A 19,639-nucleotide genomic window follows, 5' to 3' on the forward strand; every position below is an offset into this window, starting at 1 on the left:
GGAGGGTGACGCACTGGCATCCCGCACCAGGTGACACAAACCCTAGTGATGCCACTGTTGCTTCTACATTATTGTGTCTCTGGATAGCAATTCAGTTATTGAAAAACAAAATTAGGCATTTTGATAGTGAATAGTTAGTATCTTCATATGTTGCTTAGAGTGCTGGAGGCAAAAGATCTGTATGTATCTGGAGTAGCGGCACTCTATACTCAGTGCATCTTAAACTTCTGCGTAAACCTTGGACTTCTGGGTAGTTGCATCTTCTCCATCCCAGCATGAATACCAACAGCACCAACCTGCTCTTATAAAGATGCAAAAACTGTTAATGCCACTTTATTCTCACATTGTCAAATTAATCCCCTCTTCTGCCTTTTTTCCTCCGTTTTCCTTCTGTTGTTCAACCAGCTGTTTTTGTTTTTTGGTAGTTTGGGGCAACAAGTTAGTTTGTTTTTGTTTTAAAGGAATAAACTTTTCTTTCCATATTTGTTTGCTTATGAACATGCATATGTTTGCACACATGTTTATATGGTAGCATTGAGAGTGGACCCTTGAAGCTATTGGATGCATGCACAGAATTTAAAATAGATGAGCAACAGTGAATGTGGTATATTTCAACCAGCTTCCCAGCCTACCCTTCCTCAGTCTGCCGCCTGCCTGCATGCCTGCCAGGATCCCTCCAGCAGCTGCTGTGACTGGTGATCTCAAGGTGTGCAGCTCAGAGGAGAGGAGGCAGCTGCTTGCAGCAGCAGAAAGGTGGAGCTTAGTTGTGTATGTTAGAGAGAGTGAGGAGGGGAAAAGCTGGGTGGGGTGTGTGTGAAGGGTTTGAATAAGAGAGTGAAGGTGGAATGCATGGCTATTTGGATGGGAGAGAGAATGGAGCATGTGTGTGAGAGAATGAGACCAGATAAGAGGACTTATATAGCAGAGATGTGCAGTGAGCTCCAGGCCAGGGGAAGCAACACACACTCTCCCCCCTTAAGCTCAGTCTCTGAAAACATTCTCTCTCCCCCCCCCCCAATAAATTTAAAAACAAAACTCACCTCTTCTTCCCCCACTCAGAGCTGTAGTAGAGGGCTCAGCACAGGGCTCCTGAAGCAACTAGAAAATGGTTGTTCCTGGGCAGACTCCCTGTTTTTTCCTGGTATTTTTTTTTTAATTAACAGAAGAGAAGCAACTTTTCCTGCTGCCTCCCCAGAGCTTAATGATGCAGATGTCTGCTGTTCTTTGATTGGCTAGCCATTTGTCCTGCTTTTTTCCCCCTTGACACTGGCTATGAATATAACCCTAACCTGCTGAAGGCAAGTCTTCCTGATGCCTGCCCTGAGAACTGATGACACAAGCACTGTCTGTTTTATTGGAAATGGAAACATTATTGGCAAATGGAAACAGCTCTTTCTGGTGCCCCTCCACTCCAGTGTTTAGCATAGGTGTTCCTACCTATTTTGTCCCTTGCAAGCCACCATAGCAACTGGAATGCGTGATAGCTCTCCTTATTCTCTCTCTCTCTCTCTCTCTCTGTGTGTGTGTGTGTGTGTGTGTGTGTGTGTGTGTGTGTGTGGCTTTACATGGACTGATTTGAGCACAGAGGAGCAACTTTGGAAAGGGAAAATGTATGTATGTTTTTTAACATGTTGGGGTCCTTTTTTTCTTCCTGGGTTAGGTGAAGCTCTGCCTCCCTTGCCTATTCTGACTGCATGTCACTGCAGTATAGGGTGTGTTAGAGGAGTGTTCAGTGGGCAAATATTTTCTTGGTATTTAATTTCTTGACAGATTTTAGGAATCTGTTCTTTGTAGTTTAATTCTTTTCCTTTACTTGTCTGATTTGTATAAATTTTGCATACTTTGCCATGGGTCTGTCTACACTGGGACTTTTATATTGTTCTCTATCCAATGTGACCTAAGCATATGGTCTCAATCCCAATCCCACCCTGATCCAACTGGATTCCCAACTTTGACCAAAGGCTATCCTCAAAACCCTTCTCCTGGTACCAGATTTTTGTCTTTCAAAAATTGGCAGTCATACTTCTGTATCTTCCATTTTAGTTTTCAAGCCTGAAGGGCGAGGCTTATTTTTATGGGTGCTCAACAATGCCCAACAACTTGGTGTTCTGAATTTTAATTCCTGTGGGTTTTTTTTTTAAATGTGTATTGATTCACCATCAAAATAAATTAAAATGACTTGCTGTGAGTTACTATGAAAGATCATTTTGGGGGGAACATATGATAAAAGCACAGTAAATTAATTTATTATTTTTGTGTTTTGCTGTGTAAACTGCTTTGTGAACTATAATAATAATAATAATAGGCACCAAATAGCAGCCCACTAGATTCATGTTTTTGGATAAAACTGAGCATTCAGTGTATACTGCCTGGAGATAAGTTCATTTAATATCCAACACAGTGGAAAGCTGTAGATCAGGGGTGCTCACACTTTTTTGGCTCGAGAGCTACTTTGAAACCCAGCAAGGCCCGGAGATCTACCAGAGTTTTTTTTACAATGTTCGCGCCATCATAACATATAACATTTATGTGTACAATGTATGTTGGTGTACCTTGAGCCCCACTGAGTATAACAGGACTTACTTCTGAGTAGACATGCCTAGGATTAGGCTGTGAGGCTGCAATCCTAGCCACACTTACCTGGGAGTAAGCCCCATTGAGTACAGTGGGCCTTACTCCCGGCATTTCCTCCCAAAGGCACCTGAAGGGGGGGTTGGCACTCCGCGATCTACTCATTTTGCCTCGCGATCTACCGGTAGATCGCGATCCACCTATTGAGCACCCCTGCTGTAGATCATTGACGACTAATCAGTGTGTTTTTTAATTGAATCGTTTGCAGCTTCACAATCCTTCTTACACATGCATACCTAGTTCTGTTCCCCTAGCAGCTTCTTGGAACTGCAGTCAATATTTGTAAAGTTTCCAAACTACAAAATTTTTACATAAATGTAATTTTGAGGGAATCCATTTAATTTGTGATATAAAATATGAGCTGCTGTTTTACAACATTGGACTAAATAAACCTTTTCATTTTAAACATGAATGCTGAATTTTTGGATCCTTAACCAACAGAAGCGCAGGAACTGAACTGTCACTATTAACACCAGTTTGTCCATCTGTTCATTATGCATTACTTCCTCTTGAAAAATTCTGCTGACTAGGCTTCATGGTGATGACAGGTTTCTAAATAACAATATAACTTGTTTCCAAATGTTCCACACTATTTTCTTTCGCATTTGCTTCATGTTTCAGCATCAAAATTTTAAAGTAGATCCTACCCATTTTCATTACAACCCTTATATTCTCATTTTCATGTACAACTTCATGTGGTTCAGGCTCATGGCATCCCTTGTTGAGCTGCCTAGAACAGATGGCTGCTATGGTCACACCGTCTGACAGACATTAAGCCCAGCCGGAAAGTTGTGCAGGTCTGAACTATATGCTTAGTGTAATAGAAACTGCTAGCTGAAAATTGTAGAGCAGTTCACTAGTATTATGTAAGCCAGTGAATAAATAATTAAGTAGTGAGCCATGTAAATTTATAATGTAGTTGGAGAGAGTGGATGTGGAAAAAATAGGCTTCTATTAGGGATGCCTTCATAGACCTTGCTTTCTTCTGTTTCTTTCCTTTAACTTTGAGACTTATTAAACATGAAATCATATGAAGTATAACCCAGATACGGTGGATTGGAGAAAGCAATCTGCAAGGAAGCTGGCTCAGAAGACAGATTTCATGTGCTGAAACACTGCAGGATAGAAAGTGTCTGTCAATTCTTGCCCCATATGCCTCATTTAAATTCATGATGCCAAGATTCTGTGGTCTGCAGCTGCTGTGGCAGGTCTAGCAGACTCTAAGACCTCCTAACCTGCACCTAACCTTTTGGTTGGCAACCTAAAGTGAGGAATTATGTAAATTTCCATAGATTAACGTTGTGTCAGTATTGCTCTTAGGGCCAAACTACATATTGCATGAAATGCATACCATTCCCTGGTGGGTTATTTATTTGTTTTTGAAATAGCACTTGGGGGAAAGGGTGAAATGTAACAAAACCTGGCAGGGAGTTGCTTTGCCATTTTTTTCTCCAAGTAAAAATACCCCATGGGGGAGTCTATGATTGGGGTTTGAACTGCATCACAGCCAAAGTACTAAACCCCCCCACCAGCACCATGGTTTCATCATATTTCATCTCTCCCTCAGCACTATCTATAAAATAAACAATCCACCATACCACCATTCATGTAGTAAGTTGTTTAGCCCTTAGCTTTAACTTTTTCTTTTTTAAAAAATCTGCCTGAACTATTTTCAACATTTGCAGAAAAATACAGTATTTATTATCTAGTTGTTGCATGAATCTTTTAGAAAGTGTGTATTTTATTATTGTTGTGTTTGAGGTAAACTGAATATACCCTGAAGATCTTTTCACGGAACTTTGAGGTGGGGCGAACATGATAAACATTGCAGGAAACTCTGAAGCAAATCAAAATAACTCTGAAATGTCTTAGTGAATTCTTGCCAATAGAGCATGATGATACATGTATTTTGCAGCTATTACTAAATAGTTTTGAAACCCACAGATGAGGAAACTACATTGAGTTTTGTTGAAAATGTTGAGAATTTGGAAAAATAAGTGGGATCTACGTTAAAAAAAAAAATTTCCAAAATTGTTCTTCTCGCCCTTCTCCTGCCGCTAAACTCAAATGCAACTTTCTGGTTGGCCACTCTTAAGCCCTGAGTTTTCCATCTCTTTGTGTAAGGTGACGTTTAAACATTCCAAAGAAGTGGGATATTCTCTCCACAGGAAGAACAACAACTTCTGGGCAATTTTGAGAAGGGGCAAAAAAAAAAATAATCCAAAGTAAAAAGGCTTAGGAGTTGCACAAGCCCTGTATGAGTGTTCCATTCAAGATTGCAATAGCAAACTTTAAAATGAGAGAGGGGGGAAAAACTCAACAGGAAGTTACGCATGACTGTAACGTTTATTCTGTCCTTATGTAAATTCTTTATACTGCCAGATGTGCACAAAGGTCTGAATCAGAATCCTTTTTTTCTCCTTAGCCACCAGAAAAAGAAGGTGGTCTACCTCGTCAGGTTGGCAACAAGACAGAGTGTGGCTTATTAGGTTTTGTCTTGGACCTAAAGCAGGATTACCAACCTATTCGGAATCAAATACCTGAAGAGAAACTCTACAAAGTGTACACATTTAACTCTGTGAGAAAGTCAATGAGCACTGTCATTAAAATGCCTGATGACAGCTTCCGAATGTACAGCAAAGGAGCTTCAGAAATTGTCCTAAAGAAGTATGTACCCAACATTGCACAGAATATTTTGTCATTAAATTCTGTATGCATGGGATGTAGTTCTTGTTGATATGTTAACTTAAATTTTACCATTGCAAAAAGGCAAACATGTGCACACACAAACTAATTAATGCTTCTGATAATTATAGCTTTTGTATACCGCCTTTCTCACTGACTCTCACACACATGGTGAGAGGCTTAGAGACTGAAGACGGTTCATATAGGCAGGCTATCCTAATCTCATGGTTACAAATGAGTTTTTACAAGAATTGTTCTATGGGCAACTTGTAGAACCCTTCACTTCCAGATGGAATCCTTCTACTACACTACAACCTCTTCAAAGGAAATGGCACTTTCATTTGGAGCACAATCCACTGAGTAGTTCTTTGGTGCAAGTCCCATTGCAACAAGTGGAAACTAGGCCAGAGGACTACAGTATTGTGCTTATGCCTAAACCTCATTCATTGAAGTAGGAATGAGGACTTATGTAAGAAAAGGTTCTGGCAGTTTGTACCTGTGCTTGTTTATGCATTTATTTAAGATACTTTTATCCTGCTGTTTCACCTGAAAGGGTGCTTTACACAAACAATTGCCATAGTCAAAAATAACTTTCTATTAACCTTGTTCAGCCTTTTCTTGATTATTGCTATCATTAGTATGGCAATTTTTCATGTTCAAAGTATACGAAGAATATTTACCTTCATTACGTTATTTATTTATTTATACCCCGCTTTTCCTCTGCTGGAGCAGATGCCCAAGGCGGCTTACAATTTTAGACATAAATCAAAAAATAAATAACAAAAACAAATGAACACAAACACCACAATATAAACAGCAATAAAACAATAAATAAAAACAAAATAAGGGCATACAGAGGAAAGGAGAAGGGCAGACGACATAACATGCTAAACTAAACACAACTAAACAGACACGTTTTGGGCCCTCGCTGAAACACCACAAGGGAGAGGTTAGTTCTTGGTTCCCCCTGTAGGGAATCCATAGTTGTGATGCTACTACAGAGAAGGTTCACCCCCATGCTGCCATTTCTCTAACTTGGGATAAAAGAGGCACTTGAAGGAGAGCCCCCTCGGATGACCCAAGAGATCAGGCCACAATGTATGGGAGAAGGTGGTCCCTCAGATAACCTGTACCCAAACCAATAAGGGCTTTAAAGTTCAATGCCAACACCTTGAATTGGACCCAGAAATGAATGGGCAACCAGTGCAGCCACTCAGCAGCTGTCCAGCAGATTCAAAAAACCGAGCTCCAGTAACCACCCAGGCAGACGCATTCTGCACTAATTTCAGCTTTCGAATCGTCTTCAAGGGCAGCCCCATGTAGAGCACGTTATAGTAATCCAGTCTTGAAGGCACTACGGCAGCCTATGAGAGACATCTTTGTTTTCACTTTTACTGATTAAGAGCCCAATCCCATGCAACTTTCAAGTTCCGGTGCAACTGCAACGCAGCCCTTAGGAAAGAAAACAAATGTTCCCTTACCTAGAGGAGGCCTCTGTGACTGTTTCCGTACTGCAGGATGCAGCACATACCTCATTGGCACGGTGCATCAGCACTGAAAAATTGGATAGGATTTGGCCCTAAGGATCCTAAGTTTAGTATTGGTGGCTTGCTTATGGCCTTTTAAGTCACAGGGCTGGCCAGGGGCCTGAACCAGCTTTCTCAGATTCAAGCCATCATTTCAGTCACTGAGCCCATTTCTCAAATATCAGGTCATTATAATATTTAGACAATAGTTGGGTAGCTCTCCCCTTTTATTGTTTCCAACAATAAATTTCCAAAGCAAATTGATGTGAAATAGCATTTTCTTCACTAGTAGATGCCAACTGGACTTCAGTCCCCATTTGGCTTAAGACAGGAAGCACAGTTTGCTGGTTAATTGTCAAAATTGTTGGAGCACCAATTCATATCTCTTACATACTTGATTCTAAAAATTTTTCAGTTGCCCTTGTCCAGTAATTTGTATCATGGTAATACATTGTGGCTGATTCTTTCATTCCAGGTGTTCTAAAATCTTTAATGCAGCTGGTGAACCTCGCATCTTTAGACCCCGTGACCGGGATGAGATGGTAAAGAAAGTTATTGAACCAATGGCCTGTGATGGATTGAGAACCATCTGTGTTGCTTTTCGAGACTTCCCCAGCTCTCCTGAACCAGACTGGGACAATGAAAATGACATTTTAACTGATCTGACCTGCATTTGTGTAGTTGGCATAGAAGATCCTGTAAGACCAGAGGTATGCTACATTGAATCCAGGAATTCGTAAATTGTGGTGCACCCTTAGAATTAAGGGAAAAAATTGCTTTGATACAAATTTTTGAATTTGGTTTGAATCTGACCCTGACTAGAGATGGGCAAAAAAAAAATTCCGTTAATATATTATCATTTTTTACCTTCTCTCCGATTTTTCTTGTGGGTTTCTTAATGTCATCAGATTTTATGAAGAAAACAGTTTTTTTTTCTATGATTGAAATGCTCTTTCTTTTAAGTTCCGATCCTTGCTGTCAGACTTATCAGGGTAGAGGGACCTTCCAGAGGTGCCAGGTGAGTCAGATGTCAGACAATAACAAATGACAATTCATAGGAGCAGAACTAGACTGGGAAAGGCAGGTGGATCTGATCATCAGGAGCTTGAATCCATTGCTTCATTTGTGCATTTGATTCATCTTACTTATTGCTCTGACCATGTCACATTCTCTCCTAAATCTATTCACAAACTTCTGTTCCCATATCTAGCACATGTGCCTTGTTCCCACCTTTGGAGTTCTCCATGACCTTGCCCTTCCCTATGTTTCAGCTCTTGCATCCCACTGAACTCCTGCCTGTGATCTTTACCCTTCCAGTTCAACCACCCTCAACCATCTGAAGGTCTCCTGCTCCCTTGTTCAACTCCATCCTTTCCCCTTGCTGCCTCTTCTGCTTCGGACTACCTACCAGAACAACTGTGAGAGTCTTCTCACATGCTACCTTTAAATCCCCTTAAAACCTACATTTTCCATAAAACTTTTTGCACCATACTGGACAGCCCAGTCCTACCTAAGTTCCTCCCTGCCTATGCAACTGAACCAGTGAGAGTAATACAGTGAGAGTATGCTTTTAACAATGAGAGTAAACAGGACTTACTTACACTACAGGTAAGTGTAGGTAGGATTGCAACCTAGGATTGATAAAAATTTCCCTGCTTGATGATGTCACTTGTGGTAATGACATCACTTCCAGTGGGTCCCGACAAGATTCTTTTTCTAAAAAGTGGGTCCCGATGCTAAATGTGTGAGAACCACTGCTATAGAGGAATTTTGCAGGAATTTTGTCTGCTTACCACACAGTAAGTCCCAGCGGACACAATGGGTCAGTATGGACCTGTACAGCTGTATAGCTGGTGTAAGTCCATGTTGATCTGTATCTATGGATTTGAACTTGGAAAGGGGATAGGATACAAGGCATGCCAGCACCACTGATTCACCCAACCATCGCAGCCCTCCCCCTGCCCCATCCCTATGCTGCACAGTGCTGAACCTACCTGCTTGAACGAGCATACTGTGCTGGCCTTGCTACTGGTGCCACTGGAGAATGTGCTGTCACAAAGTGCTTTTCTGCACTTTTTTGACAGTTTGTACCAGTGGTACTACTGGCCCATTGGATTACTACATAGCCGCCCTGGGTCCCGTTAGGGAGAAGGGCGGGATAAAAATAAAGTTTTATTATTATTATTATTAGTGTGTTTCCCTTAAAATTACTAAATTTAGGTACATGTAACTGTGACCATCACATAGGATCCATTTATCTCAGCCTCCATACCTTTGTGTCAATATCTAAATTGTAAGTCCTCAGGGCAGTGTCTTATCCCTCAGTGTGCAGTACCATGTACACTGATGGCACTAAAGAAATAATAATAAAGTGTCTTCTTCCTAGACTTGTTCCCGCGCTATGGCGGGGTCCGCTAAATAATGATAAAGTGTACTAATAGCTTATATTTTTATTGTTGTTGAAAGTATGTGCTGTTTATAATTAGTATATAATAAAACAGTTAAAGAGGAGAAAACACAGCTCTGAGAAGGGGGAGTTTAGGGATCCTGAGGGAATACAAACCCACCATTCCTATTGGCTGTTTGGAGATTAGTACTCCTTTAGGATTGGTGGTGTTTAAGGAGGATTATGACTGGTTCTTAGAAGTGAGGATTGGTGAGGGAGAGTGGACAGTTGGAGTGATTAAGAGCCTTCTCCCTCATTGAGAAGAGAGGAAAAAGGGAAAGAGCAACCTGTGAGCGACTGAGGAGAAAAAATAAGTTGCCTGAGCAAGAAGCTAGTAAAGGTGAATACATTTGCTCAAAGGGTACATTTTCTTGTAACTATGGAAAACAAGCTACTTGGTAGAATGATTAGAACATTTTTTTTTCCTGAGGTTCAGTCCCATCACATTTTTTATAATGTTACCCCCCCATGACATTCACCCCTTTCCCCAAAACATGCCTTGCAATGAGAATTTTAGTTCTCATTATTGATATTAAGCAAGTTTCTGTACTGCTTTCCAACAAAAACATTCACAAAGTGGTTCTTAGGAAATGATAACTACATTTCTCCTGATTTCACAGCAGTGTCTAGAGCCCAATGGAGGTCCTGTCATTATTGCCACTCTTGCCACCTCCATGTAAGTTTGATTAGGAAAAGAGCAGTAGTGGGGGGGGGGGAGAGAAGAGCAGTGAAGGGAGGGGGGAGAATGCCAAGATGAGCCCATTGTAAACTGGACCGCAGCGGCGTAGCTAATGATCGTGTAGCCTGGGGCCAAATTCAAAATGTTGCCCCAGAAGTGATGTCACAACTGGAAGTGACATAATGCCTGGGCTTTTTAAAAAGTGAAAATTGGGAGGAACCCACCTCCTCCCCCCAGCAGCTCACCACCCACTTGCTCTGCTGCCTCCCCTCAGTCAGTGGCATATATCTGCTACCTGAGCTCAATGATTTTGTAGCCCCCCCCCCCAGTCTTATAGGTCAGTTTGGAGTTAAGCAAATCCACTTTTTGTTCCACAAGGCAATTGTGTTTTCATTTTCTGGTTAATTGGCCATAACGTTTGATAGAGTACAGATATTCCAGTGCAGTTTGTTGCACTGCATTCAGTATAAATTATCTTTCCAATGATGTGTAACATGATGGCATTGTTCAAACATACCAAGATTTTCACAATTTTGGTCACTAGTGTCAAGCTCAGCTTGTTGCCCCCCTAAAGCTTGATTCCCGGTACATCTGCTACCCTCTGCACCCCCTTAGCTACGCCACTGCTGGACTGGACCTTTGATGATTGTTCATAATTTCTAATTGCTGTGGGATGCATGCTTGAGTTTTCTTTTGGTGGGGCTCTCTGTGAAAGTGTTTCACCTGAGCCCACATGACCATGACTAACAGGGAGATTCTTATATCTAGAAAGGATCGTGAAAATCTTTTACAATTCTAAATTGTTGCAGAGCTGATAAATAGCATCCAGAACTTATACTGTATTTAGCAAATAAAGGAGGAAAGGTGGAGTCTAACTGAGCCAAGCTAGCTGTTTTTGAGGCCAATTAAAAGATCAAAGATATTCCTCATAGCCTTTCTTTTTTCCTGAGTGGAAAGTGTTGCCTTGCACATTTCTCTTTTGCCTTTCTTTGGAGATCTCAAGTGAGATAGTAAACTATTTTCTTTCAGTGATGAAATGGCTGCAATCCCAAAACTGGCAAGTGCAAGCAACTTGTCACACACTGATGAGATTTTAAATAATGCTTTGTGGTATCCTCTGTCCTCAGTGTTAGTGCCTCTGTATGTGTCTCTCTTGCGCAGGGTTCTCCAAACCTGGCCCACAGGCCAGAAGCAGCCCATAACAAGCCTCTGGCCGGCTTAACTGAACTCAACCAGAGCTGTGCTCCAATTGTATCTGGAGGATGTTCTGAGGGCCAGGGAGGCCGCACATAGCCTCCCTGGCCCTCAGAATGTCTCTAGAAGGCTGAAAACTGTCCTGGTGTTTGGCTGAAAACTGGAAGCAATGATTTTTGGCCTTCCAGGGGCATTCTGAGGGCCAGAGAGGCTGCGCACGGCCTCCCTGGCCCTCAGAATGCCTCCTAAAAGCCTAAAAACATAATCTGATTTTCAAAAAAACAAAACAAAACCAGAAGTAGCGTTTTGTGGTCCACTGAAGCCCTTAGAAGGCTTTCTGAGGGTTAGGAAGGCCACACCATGACTCAGAACATGGTTTGGGTATTTCCTATTATCTGTGGTTCTGAGATATTTACTCCTGTTCATGTACTCCTGCTGCTTGTGGAGTGGGGGAATGGGAGACTGTCTGAGTGTGTGCTTTATATCTGTGGTGTGTGTTGGTGCTTGGAGAAATCCTGGAAAATTTCCTGTGATCCACTGGTTCTGAGATATTCGTCCCTATGCATTTAAGTAAGCTGCTTGTGGGATGGGGGGAATGGGTCCAATTAAGTGTGCGCTTTATTTCTGTGATGTGCGTTGGTGCTTGGAGAAATTCTGGATCTTTGAGCTATTTCATTTGTTTATTCATTCATCTAAGTTCTGTTTCTAATGTATTTATTTAAATATATTTAAAATGTATTTATTTTTCTGCCCCTTGACATGTGCCAGATATTTGATGTGGCCCTCTGGTTGAAAAGTTTGGAGAGACCCCTGCTCTTGTGAATAGGATAGCAGTCATTGTCTTAATGCTGCCTCTCAAAACAAAACAATGTAGTGCTAGCATCAAAGGAATTGAGAATGTACGTAGCATTCACTTGAATAAGAATCTCTGGAACATAGCGGATGACCAATATGCAGACTTCCCAATCTTTATGCAGGCAATGCCAACTCCACAGAATTTCAGCATAGGGACTTTGTGGCCATCCTGTACAACAGAGACAATGGGCACAATCCTAACCCCTTATGTCAGTGCTGGAAAGCACTGGCATAGCGGTGCCAATGGAACATGTGCTGCATCCTGCAGTTGGGTGTCACTCACGGAGGCCTCCTCAAAGTAAGGGAATGTTTGTTCCCTGACCTCAGAGCTGCATTGCCCTTATGTCAGTGCTGGAAAGCACTGACATCAGGGGTTAGGACTGCCCCCAACAGGACCCAGAGAGCATTTATCTACAAAGCGATGCATCAAAAACAAAAATGTTGATAACATTGCATCCATGTACTGACTCCAGCAATCAACAACTGTAACTGTATTATTTAAAGTTGAAATGTTTTATTCGACATAGTACAACATCTATACTTATATACAATTGAGCTGTCACAATTAGTCTGTGGGTATATGTCCATGCACATTTCTATTGTATACATTCTATTCAAAGAATAACGCATTCATTGAGGATAGTGCAGCATAGCCAGAATTCCATTCCTCATTTTGAAGTAAAAGGCATCTAGAGTTTCCTATATGAAGTTCTGTTATAGAGCTTTTAAAAGTCTCCTGGAACAAATGAATGTTATGTATTCAGCTGCAGTTAACATATTATAGCAAACCAATTGAATTATAACTTCATAAAAGCCCTTTTGACAAATTAAGCAAGTCATGTTTTCTTCATCAGCTATTTAGATTTCTAACAGCCCAATTCTATCCTCCACCCAACAGAGCAGTGGTTTTCAACCTTTTTTGTCTCATGGCACATTGACAAGGTACTGAAATTGTCAAGGCACACCATCAGTTCTTTGATCATGCTGTTGGTGGGGGGTTCCCATCCCCAAAGGGCCCTACTAATAAATGACCCTCCCTCAAACTCCTGCGACACACCTGCAGACCATTCATGGCACACCAGAGTGCCACACCAGAGTGGCACACCAGAGTGGTTGATAATGGCTGCCACAGAGGGATGCAGCCATGCCAGTTAGTGTCCACTGCATGGTCTGTGGGAAAAGAGGCCACCGATGGGCACTTTGGGGAAAGGGAACATTTGATGCCTTGCCACAGGTAAGCCCCAGCGCCTGCAATGGGGCTACTCGGGCTTGTGCAAGCAAACTAACTGGCGCAAATGCGATCAGTCCTGGGAAGGGAAATAGGATATAGCAGAGACCTCTGCCGCCCCTCCTGGAACTGATTATGCCCCCTGGAACTGCCCCCTCTCCCACCCCATTATACCCCCCTCCCCATCTCTGTTCCATCCTCCCTCTGCTCCTCCACCGGCCCACAGAAGCCTTACCTTCCTCAGCAGGCTCAGACCTTCGACTGATGGCAATAGGCCAGCACAGGCCTTTGCACCAGCACTATTAGCTTCTTTGCTGCCGCAATGTGCCTTATGGCATGGAGGCTAGCATGGGATTGTGCTGTAAGGCTGCAATCCTTAATGCACTTACTAGGGAGTAAGCTCCATTGAATTCAGTGGGACTTACTTCTAAATGAACATGTGCCAAATTGGGCTGTAAACCTTCTGGGTCAAGGTTGCTAATTAGCTGTGCCACTTTAGATGGCTCACGGGGAGGGTTTCTCACTGAAAGTTTTGTAATTTTGTAATTAATATCTATTCTAGTGGCAGCAAGATGTTTCTGAATATTGGAGGCATCTCCGATTTGGAGCAAAAATTTTTTATATATTAGAGTGAATTACTGCTTGTATAGAACTCGTTTTCCTTTTTAAAAGAAAAAAAAGTGTTCTAGTATCATTTCAGATTTTCATTTATGTGTATCTATCAGTCAGTAGAAGAATGAGACGTCTTTCAGTCTCAAGTGGTATCTTTCAATTTGAATCATTTCAGCCTTTCATAAGAAACTCTTTAAAAACTATTAGCAATTGAATGGAGGCATCTATAATGTCTATAAAGCCTGCCTTAATTTACAGCCCAATCCTATCCACATTTTCCTGGGAGTAAGCTCCATTGACTCTAATGGGACTTACTTCTGAGTAGACATGCATAGGATTGGGCTGCCACTCAACTCTTTGAGCACCATTGAATTCCTTCTATTCCTTCTTCTAAGAACAATTTATGATTGAAGAACATACATCTTTTATACATTAAGTTCTGAATTTAAAGGTTCATTCTGCCTTATTTCAGTTATAACAGAACCTCATTAAAGATAGCATTTTGTTTCCAGATTTTTAAATTTTTGTTTCAACATCAACTTCTAGGGAAATAAATTCTTTGCCTGATTAAAGCTCTTTGAGGTACTGGGTCTTGTTTTGTGTGTCTTCCTTCCATGTTGTTCTGATTGCTTATTAAAAAGGAACTGGAAGTAATATTGACTGAGATATATTGGGCCTCTTTACACACATTCAGTATATATAATATACAGTACTTGGGACATGTGCATGAAAAGTGAGGGCTGTTTGTTTTTTTCTTAAATTTAAAATGTGTTTTGTGATGCAGTATGGAGACAGCTCTTGATTCAAAAACAAAGAAGCCTGCGTGCACACCTGTGTGTGTTTCTTTACAAGTGCTTCCCTGACTTGGAAACATTGTGTCAAAGTCGTCAACATGAATACAATTTGTGTTTCCGTCTTTAAAGCCCTAATAATTTTAATAACAACAGCATTTCACTTTACTGTCTGGATTATTGAGCATGTGGTTGTTCTGGGCAGGGCAAATTAATTTAAATACAGAAGAGCTTGTGTTCACTTTGTAGAATATGACCTCATTTTCACTATATAATATTAGCAATGAATCTGTCCACAGTAGTAGTAGTAAAAAAAATATTACAATAAATTGCATATAATGAAATGTTCCTTAACAACCATTATCCTTCATATGTATATTAAAGTGGATTTTCTGAGGGAATCCAATGTTTTTTTCAGTCTACACATCAGACTCATTTACTATAGCAAGCACTTGCCTTAAGTGTATCTCAGTTTGGTCAGTCTCATGCTGAGATGTTTGAAGCAGAAGCAGCCTGTCTGTGCAGCTCTTTACAAGTGGTTCCCTGGATTGGAACCACTGTGTCACAGTTCAGTCCTATCACAGCCCACTCCCCTTGCTGGTGCAACCATCCCAAAAATGAGTGTGTCGTATTCAGTAGGGGGGATCAGGAGCTTCAGCAGGAAAAGGGGATTTTAAAATCCTTAACCCTGCATAAGCCTCCCGTTCCACAATCAGACCTGTGCTAGCAATTTCACTAGCTCAAGTCTGAGGAGTGAAAGGGGGAGAGGAGGCTGCAGTAAAGTAGGAATAGGATCTGACATGTGCCATCACTGCTGGATCAACCCCCTCCTGTAGCATCTCCACCCCATCATATCCCCTCCCCTGCACTGTTGCCTTCCCTGCCTCCACTCCATCCTCCCCCACCCCCATGCTCCAGTGAGAAACAGGAAAGCCAATGATGCATAAAAAGGCTTTTTCACTGGAATCTTTGCAACACACTACTTAGGGCGCAATCCAAACCTGCGCTGGAGCAGGCAAGCCAGGAGGCTTGCGCTGCATGCAACGCAGGTTCATTGGCTGCAGCGGCTCACCCATCACCCACCCTCCCCCCACCAGAAACGCCCCCTTCCCGCGTCCCACGCCTACCATTACCACTTGTGTCAGCGCAGGTGCGAGGAAGCCACTGCAGATGCTTCTGCTGCCCTCCGTGCATCAGCGCATGTAGATGCGCCGACACGGATTCCTCCCATGCTTTATGGCACGTTTGCAACCCTCTTATGCCATCCCAAGTCCCTTTAGGATTTAGAATTGCGTTTAGGATTGTGCCCTTAGTGTAGTAAAAAGTGCTTTACTGTACTTTTTCAGCAATTGCTGCCCACGGAACATGCATTCCACTGGCAGCTGCAGCCCATAGTTTAGTAGAAGCTGGTAACTATCACCCCATTTTTTTTTTTTACTGTAGACGCATTTGTGCAAAAAAAAACAAAACTTGAATTTTTGCAACATGTCCAGAGAAACCCCCAAACTGAGAAATACGTTTTTGAAAAAAAATTTCAAAAATGTAAACAATTGTTGCATTTGGTAACTATGGTACAAATCATACACATTTTTTGTGGCCATTGTCCTGGGTCCTATGAAAATCATGGGCAAAAGCTAAATTCACTCCAGAAAAAAAAAAGAATTTACTGAGCACACAGCTTAGCTATTCCAGGATCTTGCAGAGGAAGGCCCAGGGTGGGCCTCCTGGAGTAAGAGGTGCTTTCTTGAAAAACTCAATTTTTTCATTGCTTTAGCTGCAGTAACAGCACAATTAGGTGTTTTGCAGGCTTGTAACATAGTCTGCTACTTATTTTTCATTCCCTATAATGAACTGGAGACAGAATTCTTCATTACTCTCCTTGACCTTTTTGTGCTCTGCGAATATCTTGAAAAAATCCTACATTTTACATTGAGCTGGTTTCTGCAGCAGCTAGGCCAGCTCAGTGTTGCAGCATTCTGAGAGGAGAGCTAGCTAAGAACTTAATTACTTGACTTCTACAAAAGCTAACTCATCTGTTTTGCTCCCTCCGAACAAATCCAAACTTCAAAAACGCAAGGCAAGACACAACTACAGTGCCGGAAATCCCAAAAAGTCTATGGGCACAATCCTGCGCTGGTGCAGGAGGGTCACAAGCATGCTGTTAGCACCTCTTTGAGAGTTGGCTGGACTGCACAGAGACACGTGCTGGCCCGCAGAGGCTAAATCCAGCCTCCACGTCGACTGGGGCATGGGGCTTGCATCAGCCGAGCTCAGCCGACGCAAGGGTCTGGGGAGGACGGGGAGGAGGCGGGAGTGAGGCGTTCCAGGGCAGGGGGAGGGAGGGAGGGTGGAGCATGGTTCCGGGGGTGGGCAGGTGGGTGGGAATCGGGAGGCAGGGCTGGGACCCAGCTGTTATGCTGGATCCCAACCCTGTTCCTCAAGTAGCCTGGAGCGGCTACAAGTGACACAAATCCAAGGAGACCCATTGAGGCTAGGGTGCTTACCCAGGGGTAAGGGGAAGAATTTCCCCTTGCCTCTGGCTGAGCCACTTAAGGCCCCAATCTTGCACTGGATACAGCACAGTGCAAGATAGGATTGCACTATATGTTTCCTATTGTAGGTTATCAGTTGCATCCATGTCATTTCAGGTATGTGAGAATGCCTTGAAATTGTTCCAAAGGCATGTTTGAAAATTAATGCTTCCCTTTTTGGAGGTTCCCTGAATGTGTTGCAAAATTGCACCATTGGCGATGTTGCATAAACACATCTGCTATATAAAATGGATATGATAATGCAATTAGATGCTGTTCTATCCCAATTTTCGACTCCTGGCGACTACACCAATTTGTCCCGTCCAAATATCCCAACTTCCGTCTAATGCCCACTTTTTGGCTAATTAACACCCTCTTTATCTCTAGGAACAACAGCTGTGGTGTGCAAAGGAATGAACACAGAACTTCTTATCTATAGCAATTAACAAGAATTTATTGCTACAAACACAGGCACTCCCTGCAAGTCCTCTTGTCCAGAGGCTTTCCCTACCCAAAACTCCACTTAACTCCGGGGGTAACGTCTGAAGCCTCCAGTCCAAGTCCAGTGGCCAAAGCACAGTCCAGTCTTCTGCAGTAGAGTCCCTCCTCTCCAGCAGTGTCTTCTCCAGCAGAGTGTCTCCTCCAGCAGGGTCCTGGCAGTCCTCACTTCTGTGTCCTCCAGCAGAGTTCTGGCAGTCCCCTTCTCCCAGTGTGTCCGGGTTTCCCTCTGGGTCAGCGTCCCGCTCCTGGCCCTGGGTCAGGGTCCAGCTTCCGGCTGGGTCAGCGTCCCGCTCTTGGTCCTGGGTCAGGGTAGCTCTGTCTCCTTCCAAAGCTGCCTTTTATCCTTGGATGTCTCATGATCCAAATGCAGCTCAGCTGTGAGCTACCTCATTAGCTCCAAATTAGGCTCAGGTGAGCCATCCCTTCAGTCCATGTCCATTCAAAGTCCCATCAAGGTCAAATGAAGCTCAGGTCTCCATTGGCCTTGATTGATTACAGCTGTGGAGCCAGCCCTGCCCTTCCCAGAGCTGTCAAACAGCTGTCAAAACAGGGAATCGCTGTCAACACCACATCATCCACCTGATGATCTTCTGATCTTCCATTACAGATGAGTCCATGCAACAGTTTCTTCGAACTTCTTCAAAAAATACTGAAATGAATGTTGTAATGTTGGCTTCTTATGTTAGACTAGGGGCTAACCTTTGTCACTGAGTCAAATTTAAAGCTTTCAGGTACAAATAAATCCCTGTAATTATTTTTTGATAATTCCAGTGGTAACCAGGCCACGCTCTCCAGCATGGTCACATTTGTGACAGTGTCAAAGTGCACTATGCTGGGAGAATGCATCCTTAGGATAGGCTGTGATTTGATCAAATCACAGTTTCCATATTTGGATGAAATGTAAAATAGTGGCTTGTTCTAAAACATGAATGAAAGTTTTAAAATGTCTCTGCTCTTGCACCAAGGAGGGAGCATGTGAATCTGAGGCTCATGCCTACCTGTGCATGTAATGCTAAACCATGGTTGAGTGTTACATCTGAAGTGAGTTTAGTGTTTGAATCTACTCAGTTCTGAAATGTTGTATCAAAACTGAATCATCTTAATTTAAATTATTCCTCCATTCCATTTCATTGTTTTGTTAGGTTCCAGAAGCCATAAGAAAATGCCAGCGAGCTGGAATCACCGTCCGCATGGTCACTGGGGACAACATCAATACAGCTCGTGCTATTGCCATAAAGTGTGGAATCATTCACCCTGGTGAAGACTTTCTCTGCATTGAAGGAAAGGAATTTAACCGAAGGATCCGAAATGAGAAGGGAGAGGTAACACCAAGTGTTAATGCTCACCCATAGTATATGTAACTGTCTGTGTTGTTATCATTTTGTTACCCAGAGATCCATCTCCTCTACTTTCCCAGTCATTGAGGAAGGGTCAAGGAGAGGATCTCCTTTCTCCATGGTTCTCCTCAGCATCCAGGGAAGCAACTGCCACACAAGATAATGACAGAGTGGCTGTTGTCATCTCTGTCTTACCTTCTAGCAAATAGATTTTCTCAGAGGTCCTTGCATCATCTCGGGTTCCTCTGAGGAAGCCCAATTGTGGATGGGAAGGGTGGGAAAAAGCAGCAACAACATGAGTCACTCAGCTGAGCCACTTCTGTTGCTGCTGCTATCTGTAATCTGCTGGAGACTTCAAGGATTATGGGGCCCAACCTCACCAACTGCTGTTGCCACTCATGATACCTGCTGCGGCTAGTTAGTGTGGCTGGCTCTTTTCCTTGGAAAACCTTCTTTGCTTTAAAGGCCTATTTTCTAGTTTTAGTTATTTGCCCCAGAAGCATATTTGCAAAGATACTGGAAACAACGTCAAGTTATAAAGGTAGTATGACAGTATTTTTTCAGGTGAAAAATGCATATTCATAAGGTGAAGCACATTAATTTGATATGGACAAAAATCTTTC

At 42.5% G+C, this 19,639-nt stretch overlaps 1 protein-coding gene across 13 annotated transcripts in view; it reads left to right on the plus strand.

The window, feature by feature from the left end:
* Window positions 1-19,639, plus strand: part of ATP2B2 (ATPase plasma membrane Ca2+ transporting 2) — a 239,392-nt gene that overhangs the window by 150,024 nt on the left and 69,729 nt on the right. For all 13 annotated transcript variants that reach the window (XM_066617468.1, XM_066617467.1, XM_066617472.1 and 10 more), the window contains 3 exons: window positions 5,057-5,298; window positions 7,318-7,552; window positions 18,822-19,001. In XM_066617468.1, coding sequence (XP_066473565.1) covers window positions 5,057-5,298; window positions 7,318-7,552; window positions 18,822-19,001 — 657 coding nt within the window. The remainder of the gene's footprint in view (window positions 1-5,056; window positions 5,299-7,317; window positions 7,553-18,821; window positions 19,002-19,639) is intronic.

The sequence above is a fragment of the Tiliqua scincoides genome, chromosome 2 (genome assembly GCF_035046505.1).
Source record: "Tiliqua scincoides isolate rTilSci1 chromosome 2, rTilSci1.hap2, whole genome shotgun sequence".
NCBI lineage: Eukaryota > Metazoa > Chordata > Lepidosauria > Squamata > Scincidae > Tiliqua > Tiliqua scincoides.